At 37.1% G+C, this 25,787-nt stretch overlaps 3 protein-coding genes across 3 annotated transcripts in view; 2 read left to right on the top strand and 1 right to left on the bottom strand.

Moving 5' to 3' along the window:
- Window positions 1-5,233, bottom strand: part of LOC108671919 (importin-7) — a 13,026-nt gene extending 7,793 nt beyond the window's left edge. The window contains exons 1-3 of the mRNA XM_018159516.2: window positions 5,065-5,233; window positions 1,746-1,909; window positions 159-254 (exon numbers count right to left, since the gene is read on the bottom strand). Coding sequence (XP_018015005.1) covers window positions 159-254; window positions 1,746-1,909; window positions 5,065-5,148 — 344 coding nt within the window. The 5' untranslated portion in view covers window positions 5,149-5,233. The remainder of the gene's footprint in view (window positions 1-158; window positions 255-1,745; window positions 1,910-5,064) is intronic.
- Window positions 5,234-7,072: 1,839 nt separating this feature from the next.
- On the top strand, window positions 7,073-10,402 carry LOC108671918 (piwi-like protein Siwi). Its single transcript, XM_018159515.2, has 7 exons — window positions 7,073-7,148; window positions 7,506-7,674; window positions 7,889-8,010; window positions 8,466-8,620; window positions 8,804-8,951; window positions 9,412-9,518; window positions 10,101-10,402. The coding sequence occupies exons 1-7, from the start codon at window positions 7,098-7,100 to the stop codon at window positions 10,108-10,110; spliced, it is 762 nt and encodes a 253-aa protein (XP_018015004.1). The 5' UTR covers window positions 7,073-7,097; the 3' UTR covers window positions 10,111-10,402.
- A 3,580-nt stretch (window positions 10,403-13,982) lies between these two features.
- LOC108671916 lies at window positions 13,983-23,552 on the top strand (the record flags this gene model as incomplete). The annotated part of the gene is made up of 9 exons (XM_018159513.2): window positions 13,983-14,262; window positions 14,539-14,695; window positions 15,064-15,165; window positions 15,954-16,059; window positions 17,022-17,139; window positions 17,513-17,648; window positions 22,356-22,566; window positions 22,811-23,149; window positions 23,363-23,552. Coding segments are annotated over exons 1-9 (1,635 nt in total), but the record flags the coding sequence as incomplete, so codon positions are not given.
- Between the last annotated feature and the right edge of the window lie 2,235 nt (window positions 23,553-25,787).

Here is a 25,787-nt window from a genome sequence, read left to right as displayed (position 1 = left end):
ACCACCACCGCCATGCAATCCACCACCACCACCGCCATGCAATCCACCACCACCACCGCCATGCAATCCACCACCACCGCCACACAATCCACCACCACCATCACCACCAGCCACTCAATGCACCACCACCAGCAGCTCTTCACTCCACCACCACCCACCTGATGATGTCGGGGGAGTGTACGACGGCATCGACGATGGAGTTGCGGATGACAACCTTGTCTTGCTCCAGCAGCGCAAACTCTGCGTCAGGGTCACTGCAGGGAACATGTAAATGTGCTTTAGGCTGCCTAATGCAGTACAATTAAAAAACAAACATAAAGAGATTATTGGAGATACTAAAAAGATTAGTGCAGATAATGAAGAAATTATTGAAGAAAATGGAGAGTTTTGAGGTCAGCCTGATTAGCCTATACTCATGGTGTTAGTTGACTTTGATGATTATGATCAAGAGTGGAAAATTTTTTACCCTTATGCCCTTGCGCTTGAGGGAAGATGCCCTTCGTTCCTAATAACCTCTGTAAAAAAAAAAAAAGTCTCACAGCCTTGTCTGTCAAGATACTCTTCAACTGAGATCTTTTCCTGATGTATCAATAATATTTTAGCTATTATGATCTAGAATGATAATAAGGCAAGTCATTTAGCAAACTAAATAAAAAAAATTTCACCACCGAGTGAACTGCTCCACGTGTTGGCAGCAAACTCTGCTACTGTCAAACTCACGACATTAGTGTTCTATGAGCTGGAGGTGAGAGGTACTCAAGCTCTCCGCTGCGATTTCATGTAGTTTTTAGATGGTGAGCAATGAACTTACAGACAATGAGATAAAATAAACCATAGGAAAAAATAAACATTGAGAAAAACAGAAATAAAGATGCACATGTTCTCTGGCACACGCACACATGAGTGGCTTTATATCTCACCATCGGTAACATCACCAGAATACCCAGCGGTCAGAAATGGCTTTATATGTCACCATTGGTAACATCACCAGAATACCCAGCGGTCAGAAATGGCTTTATATGTCACCATTGGTAACATCACCAGAATACCCAGCGGTCAGAAATGTCCTACACGGAAATGGCACTGTGCTTGAGACCAAAAATTTGGTTGTTTCATTCTCATTCTTTTTAGAATGGTTTCAAGTTCAAAATTGTGAGTTTGAAGACAGCATTTTATAGGAAGCAATCTATATTAAAGTCCGGTAAAAAAAAGTATGCAAGATGGAAGATATTTAAATAAATAATTGACAAAATGGGAGGGAGTAATCATAGCCCGCAAGGTTGTGATATGAGTGAACACAGAAGGATTCTAGTTTATAACATGGGGATAACAAAGATGCTATAATCCAATGAACAAAACTGAGATAAAAAAAATTGATTCAAAATATTAACTAGCAAACAAATAATTATTCTTCAATATATTTCAGCTTGATCTCAGATCTCAGCTTGAAGGAACAAATGCGTATGTCTGTGCAAACATGCTATTGGGTATGAGAAAAAGTTCAATTTGCATGATACAATTATCAAGTTATATGTATCAGCATTTGGTAATTATTAATAAAATTGGCCTTTAATTCTTAAATATATAATAAATCTACATATTCATTATGCTTTACCAATACTTCCTTTCCAATTACACTTTATCAATATTCTCTTGAAGAACACAGTGATTAGTTTCAATCTATGTTATTATCAATATTCAATGTTATTTTATCAGCCAGAATAGACATTAACCCAAGCACTGACCTGACAGCAGTGAGGTCAGCAGGGTCAGGCTTGGGTGGCTCCTGCCAGGCTTGGGTGATGAGGTTCTTGAGGAATATGACGGCGGCCTGACGCTCTGATGTGTCCAGCTCTGCTGACATCACCAGCTGCAGCAGAGCTGGCCCAAACCCGGCAATTTTGCGGATCTGCACAGCACAAACTCATCTTAACAAAACACATACAACCATTCAAACATTTTAGCAGAACATTTTTCATCTTTCTGCATAAATAGTGTATTTGTTATTGAAATGAAAAGAAATGCACAGCTTTCTTTAGTAAACACACTATTTTAGTCACTTATTTGTACTGAAGTCCTAGCTACAGCTTCTGGCAAGTAGCTGGGACTCAAATTTCACATTATTGTGAAAATATAAGACTGTGAAATGCTTACTGATTACTGAGATCTCACTAAATCAAAGTAAAATATTTTCAATGAACTAATAATGTCATGATTTGATCATGCACTTCAGTTAAGAATTAAATAATTCATCAAAGAGGAATCTATCATGCCAATTTTGTTGTCAAGATCAGGTTTTTAGGCATAAAAATTTGAAAATATGTGCCAAAAACTGGGGAGACTTTGGCCACCACTACAACAGAAACAAATGGCAGCAAAACAAGATAATAAACGTTGGGCAAAGTCACCCCGGTGGCCACAGTCACCCCAGTCACTTTGGCCAACATGGATTATTTTGTTTGCTGCATTTGTTTCTGTTGTAGTGGTGGCCAAAGTCACCCCAGTTGACGGTGAGAATGAGAATTAATGGCCAGAACTACGTAAACCTATAATATTTCTAACCAAAAATACATGTAAAGAGGAATTCAAAGTGGAATGTGTGGGCAAGATCTTCTGAAGACATTGATTCTGATGCTGATATGTCACCAAAGATCTTCAACTATTTCATGAGTGAGAAACTTGCAGGTACAAAAATATCAGGAAAGCTTCAATTACAAATTTAAAAGTAGATATATTCCATGAATGGCAGAATAAGTGCTGTGATGATGCAAGTTCCACTGTCAGTGCAATTCAATTCCTTCATGAAAGTAAATGATTCATTTATAACTGAGAAACAATTCTTGCAGAAATCAAGTAATTCAAAATGGTCCCAGATGTGAGATGGATAAGTTTTAATTATATTTGAACCAGTATTACTGGAACCCTGCCCAGGCTCAAGTTTTAACTCTGACAGCTTGACAATATTTTAAATTCTGTTAATGCAAGTCAGCACTTGGCAGATACTGCTCTCGTCATAATTATGGACAAAAAGGGAACGCTTAAACATAAAAATATCACTTTGGAGACTAAGCTTGAATGATGAACTGAACTAAGCAAAATATGATGAATTTTAGTGGAAAAAAAAATTATTATGTAACTTTGCTATTTTTGAGGATTCATTATAATTATTCCCATATATTCTCAAGTTTGATTAGTGCGGTTATGCTTAACACGGTAAAACTCGGGGATTTATTAACCGCGTTAATCAAGGGATTGCTGTATTCAATTAAAGTTTCCTAAAATTGTAGGTAAAAATGAACATTTCATAGGTGATTTAAAAAAAATCGCAGGCATAAAAGGCCGTTTTTCATATTATTAAATAAAAAATTATTTGATGGGTAATTAGAATAAGGGAAATTAGCCAATTCACAGGGATCTCCTTTCTAATTTTGCACTATGGTTCCATACTAGATACTATGCAGCAGGATTAGAATTTTCCTATTTGTTTCTGAAATCTCACTGCTTCAACGTGACTAATTGTTGATACATTAGGAATCTTGCAGCCCGATCGTGCATTTTTGTTAACATTTATAAAAGAGGTATTTCATCTGGTAGAAATCTTGCAGTTCCAGAAATGGCGGGAAAGCTCTAGTCATGGCCCTAAGGTCAGAAGTTTTCCATGCTTCCTTTGCGGTTGATCTGGAATATTATGCAAAATTATACAAGAATTGCAGGTAAAACAATCATTTTATGGTCATTTTCTTAAATCTCTTAAAACTTGGCAGTTTTACTTATACATTATCATGAATTTATTTATTTTTATAAATTTAAGAATTTATTATACATGATTATGAATTATGACATTACATTATACATAATAAATTGTGAAAAAAAACTAGTAAATTGACCATATTTGAGTGTTTTGGTCGCAATTACAGGCAGCTTCAGCTAAAGTTCACACTTTGGCTGTCGCTGTTAAATGGCTGTTTATTACCTCAGGTGAAAAATATGGCAGAATCCACCCATAAATCAGACAAAAATGCCAATGAATCTGTGCAATTTCACCCATTTATATGTCCTCTACTAATTTCTTCAGTATAAAATAAAAAAGACAAATTTTCACCCATGAATTTGGAAAATCCCTGTGAAACAATTGTCCTTGCCAGTAACTTTATGAAGCTTTTGCCCTATATTCTGAATTATTTTTTGTGCTATTGCTGATGGATCAGATACAAATGACAATGATTTGCACCATTCTGGAAAATTGGACATAAACCACCAACAAATTAGACAAAACTGCTCTATAGGGTAGGCTATGCAGTCATTTCAACACAATTTCCAAGATATTTCCTCAATTTTTTTTCATTTAAAATAAGAAAAATGCCTAAATATAGATTGCAATTTTGAATATTTTCAGAAATCACCAGTGAAAAAATTGATTTTACCTGCCACTTTTTAGGAAATTATACATTTATACCAGACAATACAGACATTCTAGAATTATAGCTAGGTAGCCTAGATTGGTATTTGCAGCATTAGATTAGCCTACCACACAGTAGTTATTAATTATTAAATGGTATTAATTGTGCCAGAAAGTTGTGCTGTTGTCAGTGTTGTGGATCAGTTTATTTCTGAAATAGATAATTTCACTTGATAGGGTGCAATATAGCTTAAATGCTATTATTGCTATGGCGTGATAGCTAGTACCTAGTAGGCTAGTTGCGTTGATGTCATATAAAATAATGTTAGAATAAACTTGAAGAAAAGTTTCAGAGAAGACTTGGGGTCTGTAGTGTTGGCCTGTTGGGGATCTGTATACAAAATAAAAGAAAGCAGCTTAAATGAACGCATTAAGGGAATATGAAGTATATTATTCANGTAGTGTTGGCCTGTTGGGGATCTGTATACAAAATAAAATGAAAGCAACTTAAATGAACGCATTCAGGGAATATGAAGTATATTATTCAAATAAATTTGAATATTATTGAGCTCTTAAATTCTTCAATATTAATGTAGTGAATAGTAATGGACAAAATGTGGTCATCTTTGCCGATGGCGGGAATGAAGTCGTTGAATTATTATTACCTTCGTCAGTTCTTCTTCTGCTTCTTTTCTTCTATTAGGGTCAATAGTAGCTTTTAATAATTCTCTTAACTTATGGAAATCCATTTCTAATAACCTAGAAGCAATAATATAAAATTAACAACACACTCGGCACGCAAGTCAACAACAACACGTGAACGAAAGACTGCACTCTAACATCAGCAAATATTGTTGGAACCATCAAGCAAGAAAAAAATGTCGTCTTTAGTTTTATATGAAATTATAAATTACACCAATAAAATATTTTTTCTCCTTGCTGTATGATTAAGTAAAAAAATTTTTAATATGCTTGTTTTGGTCTCCAATCAATGAATGGGGAGAACTATGAGACATTAATCGTTAATTATATATGTATGTTATTGAAGACGTCAAATATTTATAAATTGTAGCATGAAGTGTCAAATTAGTGTTTAGAATCTTAAAAAGTCTTGAAAGATATAATAAATACAGTTTGTCAGTATTATTATAGAGATTAGGTAGCCTTTTATATGTATGACAATATGCAATCAAGTCGCATTCGCTGAAGTGTCGATCCGGTTGCAAATGATGCCACAACATCGCGTCCCAGGAACGTTCAGCGTTCAGTGGTCTTCTGCAAGTTCACTGACGAAAAACTTATTGTGATTCCGTCGATCAGCAGTTAGAAAATAAACAAAATAATCTATATGTCCATGAGGACGGCAGAGGCAGGGTAGATCTGAAACTATGAACTTTGTTATTATAGTTTCACCCATATCGTTTTCTACAACGAGCATAGCCATAGATTTTTTTCAAATGGCGTCTAATATATCTGGCTGCATTGGTTTAATCAGGCCTCATTAACAACTTACTTGTTGTGTTTAGACTGGAGGGCGCTGAATTTGATTTTAAATTTAAATATTTCACCTTTACCTATTTTATTATCTGATTCACTCAATGAAATATATATTGTGAGAATGATAGTGTATTCATGTTAAAAAATAACTTTAACGTCTATAGTAAGATTATGTCCCCATTTTCTTTCCTTCTTTTCTTCCTTTTATTTTCCTTCTTGTTTTATTCATTCATTTTCCCTTTTCTTTTCTTAATTTTTCTCCTTCATTTTTCCTTCCTATTCTTTTCGTCTTCACAAATTTAGAATAATGAAACCTGGATATAGGTTTTATGAACAATGCCTACATTATTTTTAAAGGAACCTAATAGCTTCATGGATCACTTGCAGAAAAATTCTCGAGACGTGTTGCTGCCTGATTATCTTTTTATCAGAGTATGATATAATAAAAAAAGGTAAGCTTATCAAAAAGTTTTGCCTTCAATAATTACTTACTAGTAAGTCAATATTTGTCAATATATTCAATCTGTCAATAAAAAATCAATCAAAATTCAATCTGTCAATATATTTTTATAGACGAAATATTGATGAAATGATGAGTCTGGTGCATTTTTTGATATACTTCCGTTTTTATTATTCATTTGAACATATGTAATATCTTACTATAGATGCATACTCTACCGATATTTGTAATATAGAATATTTGTCTTAAATTAGATGTTGGCATAGAGGTACTGATGTGCAGGTGTAATTGGTAGATCTTTTTTGATAAATGCACCGGTTGGTAGAAATGTACTTGGAATAAATACTGGCAAAAATTAGGGCGGAATTGTACATATAAAGGACCGTTGAAGACAAATGCCACGCACTCTCCATGAAGTATCGAATAGTGATTCTATTTCTCTCATTTATCAAGATGATTAGGAAGGAAAACAGTATACTATCATTTATCAGTACAATTTTGTATTCCTGTTTCAATTGTTGAATTCACGTCCTCAAAAACAGTTTAACAGTTATTTAAATTACCATTAATAAAATTTAGCAGCAATATAACAATATATCCAATGAATCATAAATCCTATTTCTTAATGTCACGCGGGAAAATCTTGCCTCCACTTCACCCCCTCACTAATCTCGCCAGACCAGCGGTTCCCAAGCTGGCGTAGGCCTACATATGTCCATTGCAACCAAAATCGCCATCCAAATGAATGCCAAACTTGGTGGCGAGCCGTGGCAAGTCAAGCAACCCGCCAAGGTTAGATTATTCAACATGGTATCGAGACTTGTAACATGAATCTCGAGTAAAAAGTGATACTTTGGCTGCACGTTTTAATTCTTTCATTTGAGTAAATATTCTATTTATGGTTTTTGTGGTACAAGCAGTTGATAGGTCATTTCCGATAATTTATGAACTTACCACCTTCATATTAGCTGCACAAGTGTGTACATATTTGATAATAATTTCCCAGTATTCATTTTTTTCCGTATACACTAGCATAATCTCTTTGACTTACTTTTTTAGGATGCGCAAATAACCATGTTTTTGTAATCAAATTCATTTTTCTACTTTTGAAGCACACATCGTTTGAGAAAACCTGCACTCTATTTCCAGACGACCATGGTGATCGGATACGACGTGTACCACGACACTGTGACGGCCAGCAAATCTTATGGTGCTGTGGTCTCGTCGGTTAATCCCCAGCTGACTAATTACTATGGCCAGGTCACCGAGCACAACAACAAGGAAGAGCTCAGCAATAACTTCGCTGTCTGCATTCAGAGTTGGTTGCCAGTTCTTGATATTCCGTTGCTTGTACGTTGAATTGCTGACCTTAACCGAATTGTGCAATTGAGGGGAAAATTGTCAACTATCTAGACATAACCGGCTGTCCTATTTAAGGGAAAGATGGCTATTGAATGGCTACATCCAATAGTTATGTTTTCTGATCATAATATGGTGGCAAGATGTAAATGCTTGTGATGGTGTGTCCACAGAAGCTGTGAAGGCCTATCATGAGCGCAACAAATGCCATCCCCGCAACGTTGTCGTCTACCGAGACGGTGTTGGCGAAGGTCAACTCGAGTACGTCAAGCAACAGGAAATTCCAGCCATAAAGGTATTCTACTGCTTGATTTTGAAATGCAATAATAATAACTATTTATTATTAGAAATTCAACTAGTCTACTATCGTTTAAGACTCTGACCAATACCTAAAACTCTGACGCCGAATAACGAAGGTAGAGTTGTCACTGTTATCGATCATTCAATTTCGTCCAATACCCGAAAGGAGTCCCTGAACTTTTCTATTCGATGAACTTTCATGCAAATACATAAATTTGTTTGAATTTTGAAGTGCCTTGATTTTCCGGAGAACAAAAAGCATGTTACTAATTGATCCTGAATTCGTTATTAGAAAATTAGAGGCGTTGCGTAATTTTTTTTTTTCTCGACATAACTCGATATCTGGTGAACAGTTGTCAGTTGACCAATTAACGATGTGTTTAGTCAACTCAACATCCATTTGTTGTGGTGTATTCTTCGCAATGGTGACGCTCGTCGCTGTTTGGGCAGAGCGAACTAGCCAAGATCAACCCTGGAATATGCCTTGTGTTCGTTGTGGTCTGCAAGCGCATCAACACGCGAATTTTCCGTGACATGGGAAGCGGTGGACTCGTCAACCCACCACCTGGCACCGTAGTCGACAAGACAATCACGCTGCCTTACTGGTTTGTTCAGTTTTTTTCAATTTAAAACAATGAGTAGTAGTATTTGAGAAGGTTCTTTTTATATGCAGCCAACCTTATTCCTACTCATACTGGCATTGTGTTAGTGGAAATTTTTACGCTAGTTTCTAAACTTGTTAATTTCGTTACTATTGGAAATGCGTTGATTTAATGTACATTTTGCAGTTACGACTTCTTTCTGGTGTCCCAGAAAGTAAGAGAAGGAACTGTCTCGCCTACATCTTACAATATTTTGGAGGACGGCTCCAACTTCTCAGTCGACATGCTGCAGTGCTTCACGTACAAGCTCACGCATCTCTACTTTAACTGGCAGGTGTGTTGCTAGCACGAAACCTATTATGTCCTTATCAACTTATTTTGTCTTTTTGTTAGGTTTTCTCACGATCGAATGGCTGAAATGATAAGTTAACACCTTGGACTTGGGTCTTTTAAACCTATAAAACCTCGAGAAATGGATTAAAATGGTATAGACTGCCACAGGCTGATGACCAGTACTGGGAGAGCATTTTTTGGAATCGGTTTTCCTTTATTTCCCTTTTTTTGCGAAAACGTGAGTCATCTAAATATTTTTGAAAAAAATACAGTAGTGAAACGGCTTAAGCTTTTGTCAACATTTTAAACTGCCTGGTGTATTTCTTCAAAAATTATGTGAACTAAAGAATCAGTTTTCAAACTACCGCATTAAGTACGTTCAAATGACGCGTTATTTTAGTTGTTGAGGATAGGCAAAATGCATTGTAAAACAATGTTGAGTCGCCTGGTATCGATTTCAGGGGACGGTGCGCGTTCCTGCGCCGTGTCTCTACGCCCACAAGCTCGCCTACATGACGGGTACAGGCACCCACAGCCAGCCTTCACCAAGGGTTGCTGACAAGCTTTGGTGAGCAAATGTCCAGTCGTTGCCGGCTTTCACACTTTACTATAGTTATCATGTTGTCCTCGAACACAGGCACCTACAAACAACCTTCACTCAGAGTTGCGGACAAGCTTTGGTGAGTATATGTCCAGTCATTGTACACGTTACTATCGTTAGCGTCATGGACTTGACTCATAGATGCGTTGCCCTGCGCAATACTGAAATTCTTCAGCTTACAAATGAATTAGAAAAGCCGAAAGACAATTTTTTTAACTGGACATCGATCAGAACAGAGCGCATTGGTCAAGAATATTGTTCTATTTTTACGGTAAATCTGTTGAGATTGCGCCTACTCGTTTCCAAAGTTTTTCAGTCTGTATCAGTGGTGATTTCTTATTGAAATTTCTTTCTCCGTCAAATTGGAGTGGGAAAATTTCTTGGTAAGAACTACGACCGCTGTGATTCCTACTGACTCGACTATATCACTGCCGTGACTTGCAAATTAATTTCTACATTCGCTCGTATGTTGAATTGAGCAAATGTTTCTTTCAACGTGATTTTTGAAAACTAACATCTTAGGAAGTTAATTTTTTTACTCGTTTTCAGGTTCATCTAAGTTGCCGAAACGACTTTCTGAGAGCAGTCTTCAAGTATAACCATCGTCGCTCATGATCACAAGAAGGTGGAGGAGAATTTAATCTGTTTGTCCCGTGTTCCGTGCCAGTTTTTGGCTGGGATATCCTAATTTCTTTGTTTATTATTACTGTTGATTAACTCCTGCTTTAATTTTTGCTCACGGAGCTCAATGCGATGAGAAGTAGATTTTTCTTTAATAGGAAATCTGACGCCTTGTTTTCTTTCTTTATCCGGTAGGAATATTGGGCATTGTTTTTCGTTTTTTTTTTTTTNCGTATTCATTCTCTGAATACCTGCCTTTTTTTAATATCTACCCGCTTATCTTTCCATATCCTGGTATTTTTCGCAATTGCCTCAAACCGGTGCATCGTTCTGCAACATCATTCTCGCAAGACAATGAAAATCCTTGTAGAAATATTTTTTTTTGCTTTCTTGTCAGACATGCTAGGCACGCTTGGTTGAAACAAGCGAGCGCTTCTCCGAATCGACACTTCTCCGAACTCACCCATGAACTTGCCAACGGACGCAAGCACAAAACTAAACTTGTGCGCAATTGATCGGGTCAAACGTCCTTCGATTCGGAAGTTCGGAACAGATCTTATTGAGGGACTTCGAGCAAAGTTGCGTTTTTCGGTTCATTTCAAACGAAATGACGTAAAAATCTACGATAATTCCATTCGTGGCCCATATGCAATCCTGCATACTCGACACATTGCGTCACAATGCGTTCACGCATTGTGTGAACGCCTCACGTGAACGGCCGTTGTAATACTTTATCTACTTTAACACTTTTTCAATGTAATACTTGTCACATACTTTATCATTGATAAAGTATGTGACTTTGTTCTTCCTGCGGGCGGAAGAACAAAGCTTTATTAATAACTTCTTCGCTTGCTGATAAAAGGGGCTTGATAGTTTTTTTTTTCCTGAATGTTTTTGTTTTTAGAAAAGTCCACGGAAAATTTACTCATAATTACATTACATAAAGCAAATGTAGTGGTCGGCGTTTCAGGTACAACTTTCAAGTTCATGCTCGATACAACTGATTGAAGGTCATACATTAGTCTTCATTGAAGATTGCTGAATGCCCCCGAACGCTATATTCATTAGGCTGACTGATTCGCTTTTGATCCATGCTTGTAGGAAAAAAAATCTCATCAGAGGACAATGGCCAACACTTACGAGTTCTAGTGTCAGGTGGTGCTGTCACTTCAGGTCAAAGGTTGACGGTGTCAGGGGTGTATTGATGTCGTGAATCATGCAAATGAAGATATAAGATTCGATAATTACGACATATAAGTTTTAACGATCTGTGGTTGGAAAATTGATAATAGAGTAGTTGAATTATCGTGACAAGAAAGTATATATAACCCCTGTGCGAACATGATGTTATTCATTGAAATTTGGCATAATTTTAGAAATAAATCGTACTCAGGTAACAATAAATCGTACTCCTAATGCATTAGATCTAAGAACCATTTAATTTTATGCCGTTTACTTCTTTACTTGATTCTTTCTGCTCGTTTACCTCATATAATATTGTTTTGCGATTTTGCAACAGAAACGTGGTGTTAATAAGCGTTCGATTGAATTATGAATAGTTTACTAATGGGTTTTATCCAGCAAATGAAATATTAAGGTATTGTGAAACGGTAAGTATTTCCCCAGTCCAAAATATCTAAGCTGACAACTGTGGTGTGAGATCTCGCATCAGTGATCGTTATCCGGATTCAGAAATTGAAATTCGCTGCTAGAGCTAAGAACGGACGTGTAGATAGCAAAACCATACAAAATTAGTCTCTAATGAATTTATTTTGCTGGGACATATTGGAGAGTGCTTGCTTTTGGTTCGATTGCGCCATTTCAGAGCTGTTTCTCAAATATCTTGCAAGGAACTGCGTTGAACAGAGAGGTAACCCTATCTTTGAAGATAGGGACGTAGTGGAGCTTTAATGACGTAGTCGTCTTGGAATTGTATGAACACACATACAATTCTTGTATGGCCTTCTAAATTCGATAGATTCGTTCAACGACTAATATGTCAATAAGTTTTGCTGTGTTACGTGCCTACTTCAATCCATATTAATGGAGATGTAAATAGGCCTTTTATGCTTTACTAACTTAATACTAAGCATTAGACCAGTTCGTGAAAGACTTCAGCACAGGGAAAGAGTAAAAAGTTTACAGATCGGCAACAAGGCATTACTGGGCCTTGCTTCTTCGAGAAGAACCATTATTTCGCTTTACAATAAGTTCTTAGTGGTACGTAAACAGGCTCTGCAAATATTTTCAGCCATACTTGAAACAAAATAATATGGCACTAAACGTCGTTTCAGTAAGATGGTGTCACAGTTTAAACTGCAAGAAATTATACAGCTCTTTTAATAGAACTTTCACTGTTCGATACTGGCTGACTGTAATGGTTGTTCAATATCGAAGAAGACAAAGCAGTAGCAATAATTGGAGCTTTCTGAATTATTATACTATACCTTCAATGTTGGCTGTCAAGTTCGCACAAGACAAGTCCAAATTGTTTCGATTATTTTCCCCACGACTGTCACTGCACCTAAGAAATATAACTCGGTGCTCACTGCAGTGAGTGACGAGAGCGCATTTTCTAATCGACGAAAACGTGAAGTCACGGACGGACAGACAGACAGACAGACGGACGGACGGACATGGCGAGCACAATAGCGCCTTTTTTTCCATAAATGTGAAAATGCGCTAAAAAAAGGATTGAAAATTTTATGTACAAATATAGAATGAACAAAAACCAGTTGATGAACAGAACTCATTGACAATTTAACTTTTAAATTACAACGCAAACTAATAAATGTATTTTTCTAGCTATATTCAGCCTATTATATTATATATATTATAACACTGACCAATAGAGAATTGATTGTGAGATCGTTTTGTGTGGTGTGAAAGCATTTTTGCTGCTGATTACAAAATTTGATTTGCATTTTATATCTATCACGTAATGTTTTTGAAATATTCGCTTATTTTAAAACATATATGATAATTATATATTCTTTGCGTAAAAATATGGATGCTTCTTTTAGACGTAGTTAAAATCCTTCCATACAATTAATGCAGTCGATAACTAATTATATAGATCGCGTTTTTCATCACGTCTGGCCGAGGAAGCCGTTTGGTAATAAATAAATATTAAATAATTTAAATATTTCATTCCTCGTGTTTTAAGAACTATACATTATACAGGAAGATTTTCTTTCTAGATTTTCTTTTTATATTTTCGCTTTCTAGAAGACCTTTTAGTATATGAAGTTTAAGTTTTATTTTTTCAGTTGGTTTTTATTTTTTTTTTGGCAATTTCATTTGAATAATTATTGGTAGATAGATTTTGTTGCATTAAATGGGATTTGAGGATAACTGATAGTGAAATATTACCAACTGCAATTCTTAGTCTCAAATTTTTAAAGTTCGGTTAAATGATTCGAATAGAATTTTAGGGCTGAACGACTGCTACTGCGTTAGAAGAATCAATGAAGGCAATACATTTGCATTCATTATTGATTCACAATTAAAGTGAAGCACGTGCATAAAGCAATCGCTGTAGAAAATCAATGAATGAATTCGAAGTTTTAAAATATTTCATAGGAACCATCATCATTAAATGCTTGGAAGATAAAATGAAAGCAACAAGAGTCGCTAACGCCGCTTCTTTCTGGCCAGTTCAGCGGGCTGGTCAGCTGAATGTGATTTAGTTGAAAAATTTCGATTTTACCGCTCATCAAACACTAGTTAGGCGAACTTCTGATCGGTAATTTATGAATGACGCCGAAGGTATATTTTTCAAGATAATTTTTCATAAATTTTTCAGCAACCAAGAATGCGATCAGCTGGACCGCAGCCACAAGTGCGCGCACCGCGCCCTGCAGCCCAGCAACAGCAGCAGCAGTTCCGAGGCATACGACCAGCAGGCGGGCCACAGCATCCCTCACCCATCACTGATGCTCCATCTGCGTGGCAGCGCTCGCCTCACGTGGCGATGCTACCTCTGCCACAGCCTGGACCAACCACATCTCGCCAGGCCGCCCCTCCGCTGCCCCCGCAGCAGCAGCAGCCTGCGCCCACTGTCCGGCCCGAGCAACCACCGGCTACGCACGTCAGTAATGCGCTCTCTTTGCCCTTGTCTGATCACTGGATTTTTGCTTCGAGTGGTGCGATTGCTGCAGAGTGAAATTTTATCAGGTATTCTTATAATGAATATTTCCAGTGAAAATTCCTACCATAAAAATGTACAATATTCTAACTAATAACCTGCTTGTTTTGATACACATATCAATAGGAGTTCAATGAGATGTCGTTTAGTTCTTAGTACCTACTCGTAAGAATTTATGTGTAACATGAGACGACGAGACTGAGCTCGATTTGCTCGCAGGTGTCGCGCGCGTACTGCCGTGGTACGGAGCGCGTGCAGAGCGCTATACGCAGCGCACAGCAGACGTCGGGTGAAGCTTCCCTGCCTCTTCAGATGAGCGCCCTAAGCGTTGAACAGGCGAACAGCGGCAACGGCAGCAATGGAAACGGTAGCAATGGTTAGTATTCTTGAGAATCATGTTCTATTCCAGAAAACCTTGAAATATATACAGAAGCACCTAAGAAGGCTTGTGTTACCATGCTTTTTTATAATAATAACTTAGAGCCTATTTGATTTATGTTATGATCAGCGGTTGAGTAATTAATACCGTAATCTTGGGAGCATATTTTTACTATCAATCTCATCAGTTTTTATTTAAGCGTGTTCCTACTTTTAACTGTCCAGTTAAAACTCCGCCATCTGCTGGTATTTCATTCTTTGCAATTCTAATAATGGTAGCTGATGCAGTACATTATCGAAGCACAGATTTTAAATACGGATCGTGAAAATATGAGGAATTTCCTACAAGTTGATCTTCCATTTCAGGAAATGGCACAACCTCTAGTCGAGGACATTCGCGTGGCGGTCATTTCTCTCGCGAAGATGCCAAACAAATGATCCTGCGACCGCACAACAACTCCAAGATAGGCAAGATAATGAACTTATTTTTGACTTGCATTAAGTCGTAACTATTCTTCTCGAGATGATTGTAGTTTGAATGTGTGTTTTCCAGCTATGTTGTGAGGATTATCTTGGATATATATTTGTATTTTGTCCAAGTGTTAGTTTGTTTGTGCGTTTGTCAAAGTCTGTCAAATAAATGGGCTGTTGATTGAGTATCGAAACTTGGAAGTATCGGGATATTATCTGGACCTTGAATTTCAGTTCAGTTGGATAAAAGTCGGGCATTGCCGAATTGTGAGGAAAGGATGAAAGCCCAAATTGCTATTAGATTTTCAAATTGGTATGCATGAATGTAATATGGGTGAGTCAACTTGCAGTCTTATGTTGAATGTGGTTTGACCGAACCGTTTGATCATGTTAGTAATAAACATACACAAGATTCACGAATTATCCAGTGCTATTGACTGGGTTAGGTATAACTGCATGCTAAAATTGCAAAGTTCCTTGAGCAAAGCTCAGCTAACTTGCAAGTATTTTAATCTGAACGGGAAACTTTTTTTTAATGATATTTTTGATGACAGCCGGTAAAAATTTTCCAATTTTAAAATTGGCGAGTGTTAAGATGTCGTGTTTAAGTGGCGGTTAAGACAAAAGCAATTGTGTATTAACTGGTAGTTCATCTCTTTGGATGTGACCTACGTTTTTTTTTTTTTGTAGTTGATAATCACTTCTGTCTATCATGAGATATTTGACATTGATGATAATATAGTGCATATTTTCTAACGTTATGTTCTAATTGTGACTCGCGCCAGGTACTGGGAAGCTACGACGAACCAACGACATGAATCTTCTCGTCAACTATTTTGAGATGGAGAAGTGTCAGGACTGGCGACTCAATTTCTACGCCGTCATTTACAAGTACAGTATATCAATTTTCTACCGTTCTGTCGGTTACTCATGTCAGGCGGTAGAAGGTTGAGAAAGTCTGAAAATATAAAGCCTTTATACTGATTTTTATCTTGAGCGGTATTACCGTTACTGAGAGCGTCGAAAAAGTCTGTTGGAGACATTGCCAGAATACAGGAAGCTATTAGTTTTGTTCTCGGTACAAGCTTATGCGCGGCTCGCGTTGCAGTGACAAATGCAGTGTGCTTGACTCGGAGGATTATTTGGCTGTAATATAATTTTTGGGATCCTTGCATGAAAATGCTCCGCATATTGACTAGCCTGTAGTCCATATGCTCTAGTTTAACGTCGAAGTGTGCGGCAATGGTGGTTGGTAACCTTTAATTTTTCTGCGACCTTGTTAAGATTGTTGAGATTATGCAAACCACTTGCTATAAAGTTGGTTTATAGCCCTCCTTCCAATCCTCGCAGTGTTAGTCCTTTCACTCGGTCTTGTGCTCTGCATGTTTTTTTTGTATTGTTTATGTCTAACAGAAAATAGAATCTGAAAAATCCTAGATAGAAATTATGGTACATCATTTGTTCATTCATCCATCTTGAAATGTGTTCCTTCTTTTTACCTGTTTAAGCACAAACCGGTAATTGATCCCCCGACGAGTTACTATTCGAATGCCATCCTAGATTTGAAGTGTTGTGTACCTTGATGAATTTCCTTGATTACATAATCAATTTGAGTCGTTTCTATATTTTCTCGTCCGTAGGTATTTTGATGAAGTTAAATGTATGTTTTCTCTTGCTGTAGTGTTGCATTGTAGAATACAAACATGAACACGATGGTTAATGATCATTTGACTTTCAGGAAGTGCTGTGAGACAGTGCGAACTTTTCAGCACGCTTCCCACTAGTGAAATGCTTCAGGCTCCATGTATGCTTCAGAGCCGGCGAGAGAATTAACAATTCGTTAATTTTTTCAGTCCCGCCCAAGACGACCGTCGTCAACGTTACAAGATCATGGAGCCTCACCTGAAGCATTTTGGTGGCCATGTCTTCGACGGCATGAACATCTTCTCGCGCAATCTTTTGCCTAACAAGGTGAGACTGCGCTAATAATTTCAAATTGTTGTAGATAGCTGAAAGAGTCATAAGTCGAAGACTTCAAAAGAAGGTAGAGTCATGTTGAAACTCCATGGTGAGCCGTTGAAGTGTTAACGGCCCCAAGGCAGGATAGAATTCTAATTTTGAAGGTTCATATATTATTTCGATCCACCAAGACCACTTTTTCGACCCAACATCGTTATTTGAGGCAAAAAATGAACTTTTTAAAGGCTTAAAACACATACGCTAATTTGCTCAGTTAGAAGCAAATTTATTTTCATTGCAAATATTTGCTTCCATAATTATGGTAGACCCTGTAGGTGATATTTGGCCAAGATATCAATTAATGAAAGATATAACAAATTTTCAGGAAACTGTGTTCTCTAGCACGACAAGCGACGGTGATTATAGCATCACAGTGAAATTTGTCCGAGAGTTGGACTCCTTGGATGATCAATTCATCAGGATCCTCAACCTCATACTTCGACGTTGTCAAGCTGCCATCGGTCTCAATTCCGACAAGGCTTTATTTTTCAAGTTTCAAAGCCGGCGAATTGTTCGTAAGGTGAGACTCGAATATTAAATTTATTACGAACTATTACTATCTTGTGCTGTCGCGTAGCCTCGCTCGCATGTCACTTTCTACTTTGTATCAAATTGTAGCTAGGTGTGATTGATGCATGGCAGGCCCAGGCGATGACGTTACACGTGCCTTGAAATCTAGGGCTAAGTCCTCTTGGCCCAGCGCAGCATGTCTATGATACTGTGATACAGCAGTCAGTGCTCTGCCAGGTGACTGACTAGGCTATAAAGGAAAAAGAGTATCAAATTCAAAAGTTGACAGAACTGTTTCAATTGTATAGCCTAGGGCTAGTACTAGGTACCTCAGATTTGTTATAAAATTGTTTAGTTGTCTTTTGTAAGTTGTTTGATTGATATTTTTGTTTTTCTTTTATTTAGGAATGGATTTTTTTTGAAAATTTTCGAGGCCCTTTGTTTGTAAATTGCAATGAATAACAATTAAGTTTAGGTTTAGTAAGCCTATTAATTAAGTCAAGCTAGTTCAAGTATTGAGTTAACCAGTATCATTATGCACCATTGCAGCACCGTGCCACCAACAGCAGTGGCCTATGCACTTGAACCAGTATGCCAAATGAAATGTGCACTTGTTTGTATAATGTATATTATATACTCCTCAATTCCACGCTAAGCAAATGATGTGGGTGAAGCCAATAGTGCAATAAAGAGCAATGTTAGCAATTAAAAGTTTTTTGGCCCACCCCTACTGTACAAGTCTATCACTCTGTGTATTACATGTCACTGTGTCCAAGCAACCTAGGCCTATGGTGGGGTGGGTATGGGAGAGTGAATCAGACTGAATCTTGCATTTGCTATGTTGGCTTCTTAGCTGATATGTTGAGGTTTATAAGTGAAGGCGACTGTCTTGGAAGTCATTATAGAGAATGCAATGCATAAATTACCTAGTGACTAGGCAGACATTGATGCTGCTGCATGGAGCCATTGATTGATTGAATGAAATGAATCTACTCGCCCAAATGCATTCACTGCTTTCCTGCCTTTGTTGGAGCCATGTAAATGATATGATTCCTGGTTGATTAATTATATGCTAGCTATATACATACACATAATTGTTGACTGAAGTGAACAATCAAGCTGTGAAATTCCAATCCAAACGTATTAAAAATATGATTTTTTGAGATTTCAGTAATAAGTAGGAAATTTTCTGTATTGTAGGAAGATCCTTACCATTTACTTTATTTGAAATAATGAATTATGTCACCTGGATTACTGGGAGGTCAGGGCACACACCAGTTTAGATATTTTTGGATGGTGCTAGGGAGTAGGGTAAGTTATATTTGTTCATGTGAATGATTTATTTGCCAAGAAAAGTGCATGGTTGAGCAACAAGACTTGGCTCATACCTATAATATATATGTGCTTGAAGTTCAGATGTTGATGTTGAACAACTTTTCCAATCCTGAGCCTGAGGAATGATGGGACAATGGATGAACTTTCCAATAATATTCAAGTAATATTCTTTGTATAATTTGGCAGCTTGTTTTATTTTTGACCATCAATTTCTTGAGCCAAATGACTAGGTGCCCCTGTGGCAGGCAGTCCAGTGCAATTATGAGTCAAAACTTGTGTATCATGAATAGGTAAAAACTAAATGGGAATTGTGAAGACTAATGTTGTTGTTAGACTAATGTTATTGTTAGACTAATGTTGTTATGCTAATATGTTGTTACACTAAAGCTTATCGACGGTCGAGCATTGCGCACTGAAAATGATGGTAATATGTTATTCAATTTATATTCCAGCTTTCACTGCTTTTCATTATCGTTTGGAATTCATGCTGCATGCAAAACTTCTTACTTCATAATCCTCATTAACTTTTTTATTGTTATTAGATGCAAAGGCTTTAGATAATCATTGGATATTTAAATCAAAGTGAAAACAACAATTTTTGTTATATATTGGCAAAAACGTTCGAAGCGCTTTTCTTTTGATTAATGTTATGTATGTCATTTTCGCGGGTCGATCATCTAAATTAATCCAAAATTCACCATGACATTTAAAAAATCTATATAAGTTTTGCATTTTTGATGTGCAAATTTCCGTTTGAATAAAGAGTTCCCTGTGATTTAGTTCCGTTCCTGAGATAAATAATCGGCCAGAAAATCAACAAAGGATGTGCGGCTATTTTTTCTAAGCTACAAACAAATATCAGACACAGGACAGAATTACAGCAAAACTAAAAAAATCATTACATTTTGAATCATATTTACCAACAAATGCTGGACTGCAATTACTTCATTTTGTACATATAATTGTTTTTACCTTAATGCTACCAATACATAAGCGTATTTCCAAAAGTCAATCGAATGTCATAACAGAGAGAAGGATCATTAAAGGTTTCACAAATTTCGGATAGGGTTTCACAAAATTCAGCTATTACCTAATAAAATTCATAATAATTTAAATCAAGAATTAACTCTGCAATGAAATGTTTTTCGTGAGGCTTCGCGACGTAACTCAATAGTGAACTCGAATAAAAATCTTCAGCAATACCTTCTGTTCGAAACCACTTATAAGCTGTACATTAGATATGTAAGGCAGCATTCAGGCTCATGATATGTTCAAACATGACACAGTACGCTGACAAACAACACAAGGAGGAATGCATTCCTAAAAAAAAGCTTTTCTGGATACTGGACGGAAAATTAAACGTTTATTCCTACCAAAATAAGTGGAGCTAGAATGTTTATTATCAGATTCAGTGTTATGGTCAAGATTTATCACTGGGCAGGGCAAACCGAGTTAGAAATAAACTTGTTTTGTTACCTAATATTTGGCAGCGGTCTCGCCTGAAAGTTTCAAGTTTACTTGATAATGATTTTTTGCTGGTAGCAGATGAATTGAGAGTAAAAATTGTATTATAGAAACCGATTTTCGATCAGTAGTGATGAAGTACACGAAGAGAAGGTGACACTCAAGATTACTGACTTGAAATAAAACTTGTGTATTGAATTGAAAAAATCATATAATCGACACTCGAATGTTTCGTAGCATCCAAAATTTAGATTAGACTTATGATGCGTCTTGCAGAAAATGCGCTAATATGACGTAATTAACACGTAGAGAGTGACCAAGGTCATCACCGCCACTCACTGGAGTGATAACTCTTGAAATATATAGCAATATGTAAATAGAATCTATTCACATATTTACAAAAAGAATCTATTTGAATTTAAAGCACACAATAATACTTTAAGCACTCAAAGGACTGAGTTAGTGCAACGAATATTCTATACAGAAGGTTAACAGTAAAAAGTGATATCCTTTCACACGATTACCTTTCACACGAAGGGGCCCGGACACCTCCCTCCCCTTACGGGATCTATAGTGAACGCATAAATCAACGTACAGAGATGGTTCTGGTACCGTTGGATAGGTCAGAATATCAGCTTTAAGATGAGACTAAAAACCGTGAAAGCCAAAATCCAAAATTTTGACCGACATGCTTCCCTTAAATTTTGCTAATGAAAAGAGTCAAAACTCGCCGTATTTCTCTTCCTTGCTGATAGGAATTGATCGCATCTCGAATACCAAAAAACGAACTTTTCTGTTAAGCCCTCAGATCTGGCGAGTACCTACAACGACCTTGTTTCCAAAAATTACTAATTCTTTGGCCGCTAAAAAAATTAATAACTTGGTAGTTAGTTTCGATTGTAATATTCCTCGCACGGTGAATATACTGACTAATTCAAAACGCATTATTGATCGAAGCCTCAACAAGTGTCTTCAGCTTTGAAGCTGAAATGTTCACGCCAGTAACGTGGAAAAGTGCGAACCTGGTTTAAGTGCTATTCGTCGGATCTCTGCATAATTCTTCTAAACACGAAGATCTATTTGTAGTTGTAAGAGGACAAGTATCCCTTGTATTGTCAGCAAGTGTTATCTCTGTTTTCTATATTATTACGTACAAAGCAATAGAATAAATATTATCAGAGGAAAAGAAATGGCAAACAAACCCTAGAAGAAAAATGAGATGCAGCCTAAAAGAAATCTCCAGTTTTTGTCTATGCCCCTTCAACACAACCGACCAATCTCTACATAATGTTGATTTATGGTGTACGAGCATTTCTCCTTAAATACAAACTTTTTACATTTTATATCATCCTCAGTCAAGGTTACTGTTAAATAAGGATGCGTTATTTACCAACGCAGCTGGCAATGAAGTAAATTGAAATTGTATTTAATAAATTTACTAGATTGCTTAAATTGCAAGTTAATCAGGAATTTAAAAGCAAAGAAAACAGCCAGAATATTAACCATTTTTTTTGTCAATTTATGTTTTTATCTTAGATGTGAATTTAGTTTTCTAATTGATTCTGATTTTCTTATAGGTTTTGAACTTTTGAATTGACGATGGAGCTGGACTCCGAAACGTTTTCATTCTTAAGAAATGGTTAATATTCTGGCTGTTTTCTTTGCTTTTAAATTCCTGAAATTGTATTTTGAACGAACACTTGAGCATTGATACCCAGTTAGTCAATCATTTTCTATTATGCCGTATTATTTCAATTATTAGTATCATTTACTATTTATTATTAATGGAATGTCAATTTGCATCTTAGGATACTACTGTACTTGAATTAATATATGTANTATGAAAATTTTTTTTGCAGAGACGTGCCAGGTGATGAAAGAAACTTTCATGAAGAAAATTCAGACGCGAGTTGGTAAGGAGTTTGTTCCTCTAAGTTCGACGAAAAAGAGCAACTTCCACACCTGTGACATCAACGGCAACCGAGCTCTCGAGGAGGCCGAGTTTGCGGGTTGCCTGCACAATCTTGTCTCTGACGGAACTCCGCTCGATGACGATGCTCTGCTGTTCAGGTCAGAGCTTACCGACAATTATACCGCTGGTACAATTGTCTGAAATTAATTTCACTTGCAAGTAATTATAGTCACACAAGGTAAATAGTCAAGAATTCAAATTTCAACAATTTTCATTGTATTAAAATCCCTCTCTAAGAATGACTGTAGATTGCCTAATTCATAAATGCTTCTAGAGCTGTGAAATTATTCGTAGTTTGTAATAAAATTGGAATAACGGATGATTTTTATTGCTATTTTATAGGCTTGAATGCTTCCGCAAGTTCCACAACCAAGCGGACAAAAATGACGATCATAAAGTCACCAAAGTTGAATTCGACAACTGGACTAAATTTGGTTTCTTCAACATCGTCTTGGCCGCGAGTGGACAGACGACCGTGGACGGCGGCCCTGATACAACAGCAGTTGACGTCATCATTGACGATAATCCTGCCAGATCCCAGCAGGTGAAGGGAGTCAAAAGTATAATCAAAGCTTTGATCCAAGGCAACACTGGTCTTGCCATTGTTAACCTGTATGGCTTGTTGACTAGTACCGACGTCAGCAACTACGACCCTCTTCTAATCACAGCCGTTAACAACGCGTTGGCGGCCATCAGCGCTGGGGATACATATTTCCAGCGTTTTCAGTGTCATCGCTGGCGTTTACATTAGTGGCCAGACTAACATCCAAATCTCTCAAGCTACTATCTTTGCCGTTGGCGGCCTCCTTACTGCATTGATCCAATCAAACTCAACGCAAATCAGCGCTGAAGTCTTTCAGTCTCCGGCATCCTGACCGACCTAACGCCCATCAGTGCTGATACCGCACAGGCCTTTGCCCAACTCGTCGTTGCCGTCATCAGTGGAACCGTTGGTAACATTTCGACGGATCAGATAATCCAGACCTTGGTCGTTGCTGCAGCACAAGCCGCTGGCATCCCTGGCGACGGCAGTCTTGCTATTTATGCTGTGATTGATGGCCTACGAAACAACAACACCGCCGAAGTCAGTGCGAATTTAAACTTGGCAATCGGTGCGCTGCTGGGAGCTACGACAGGTGTTGGTGAGGCTGCAGGTACGGCTCTAGTCCAACTAATTCAAGCTATCATTATTGACGACCAAGTCAATGCTGCTCTTTACGCCTCTAATCTCTACACAGCGCTCACCGGAGGAGGCTGCACTCCGAAAGTTTTCTTGGGCATACCACTCGGAAAGTAACATTTCACTTATAATATATATTGATGAGCTGATCTAAACTTGGATATTCCGGCTATAACCTGACCATGAACATTTCTAACAAGACTCTACGTCATCTCTGATGAAAGTAATTCTTTCCACCGTGTGTTTGAACGATTTCAAATGTCGTGTGCTCTGTCTTAAGAAAATAATAATCAAAGGATAAATGCAAATGATTGACCATGCAGTCAATCATGATCAATTGTATTAATTCATGCTAAAATTATGTACAGTATTTTTCTAACTTGAACTCCGGAAATCTAATGATATGAATTCTTACTAGATGCTATATACGTTTGCTTGGTAGTGTACTGACAGAATATTCGTATGCAGACGGTACATTGGAAATTCTCTCACCTTCGTCGTATATTAGACCTGCTTGTGAGTTTAAATTTAATGAAATTTTATATTTATATTTTTAGGAACAGGATATGCCGTAAGCATGTGGGTTTCAATTCGTATTTAATGAAAATTTACATGTTTTTCGTAAGCAGACCAAATATATAAGCATTCATACGAAAACTCTAAAATTCATTACTCCTCAACAATTACATTATCTGAGCTGATCAGAAAATCGTGTCTGTCCTTTATCTAAAATGTGTCGGTGCTTCGCTGGAACACTGAAGTGATTGAGTAAGTGCAATAATTAAAGGTTGTTGCCTCTCAGAGACCAACAAAGTCATGGCATGAACTAACAGGATAACTCTACCGACAATGACATAGGTTCCAATAATTTTGATCTATCACGTTATCGACCGCAAATTACTGAAAATAAAGAGAAAAATCCTTTGTTTGTGTACTGACTAGCTTCAGGTAAACAAAACTGGAATGGAATGGCCTTGCATCTTCAGCCAACAGATGAAATAATTTCATATCAATCAGACCCAGAGCGCAGTAGCGTTCCAGCATTTTATTAACCACACCAACAAATCAACGTCAAGCGCGATTGATCTTGCAAACTATTTTTACGATCAACTGTCCTCATAATTCGCGGTTCTCCACAGTCGCAATTGTTATAAACTATGGTGCGATTCACGCACTCCGCTGCCTCATTCCCGGCTACCTTAAATTTGCTTCTTGCAAGTTGAATGAACGTAATCAAAACAACTTATTTTTTTTTTTAATTTCATTGAGTGTCCATGAACGAAAATCTGGGCAACAAACATGCATAATCCCTGTAAAATTTTGAGCAGGAAATTGTTAGAATATATATAAGGCAAATAAATACAATGGATACTAAGTCCTAGTGATAATCGTTGAAGGAGTGCAGGAGTGATGTTTTAATAGATCACGCTGAGCGGGAGGAGTGAATTGCACTTGACACAAGTCACCCACACCGTATCGGCTACGGTGTTTACATATTTTGATTTGTATGTAATGATGAACTCGCTTGACTCATTCATTGTCCGAAATAATCTTGCGTTATCGCAGGCCATTTTCTTCAGGTAACGGAGACTAGTATTATTATTTCAAGACTTTACAGAGACTAGTATTAAACGCCAAATATAATTTTAAACAAAGCGAATCTCATATGAATGAACTAAAATTAATTTTTCAACACTTGCTTCTTTATAAGCCTCCCAATAATTCAGTAGAAAAATAAGCAGCTACCGAACTGCTTGTTAAAAATTCGCAGCCAAGGCGAAAATTTCCCTCTACTATAGGGGTCATCTTATGGTTTCAGGTAATACGACAATCGACTCAAATTCAGTAAACCGTTAAATTTTCTTATTTATCTGTTAGACGCCTTCTCTCAGTGATGGCTTTTTAGGCAAAAGACCGTTAAATTTTATTTCTCGGAAAAGTATTCGCGGAAAATTTACACAGGTCTTTCTGTACAACTGAAAGATGAAATTTCTGATAGTGAACTGAAGATGAAATTATGAAGAACTGCATCATGTGTGACGGTCCATCAGTAGCTGTATGTATTGGACTATTATTTTAGTTTGCTATACGTCAGAGTCCAATCAACGGATCAATTGCTAACGTTCAGCTTTGTTTCGA

This window comes from Hyalella azteca, unplaced genomic scaffold (assembly GCF_000764305.2).
Source record: "Hyalella azteca isolate HAZT.00-mixed unplaced genomic scaffold, Hazt_2.0.2 contig4203, whole genome shotgun sequence".
Classification (NCBI taxonomy): Eukaryota; Metazoa; Arthropoda; class Malacostraca; order Amphipoda; family Hyalellidae; genus Hyalella; species Hyalella azteca.
This window is presented reverse-complemented; position numbering and strand designations above follow the sequence as displayed.

Coding starts and splice junctions, on each gene's coding strand:
- LOC108671918 (XM_018159515.2), top strand. CDS start 7,098: ATGAATGCCAAACTTGGTGGCGAGCCGTGGCAAGTCAAGCAACCCGCC. Junction 7,149..7,505: donor AAGTCAAGCAACCCGCCAAG/GTTAGATTATTC, acceptor CTCTATTTCCAG/ACGACCATGGTGATCGGATA. Junction 8,952..9,411: donor ATCTCTACTTTAACTGGCAG/GTGTGTTGCTAG, acceptor TATCGATTTCAG/GGGACGGTGCGCGTTCCTGC.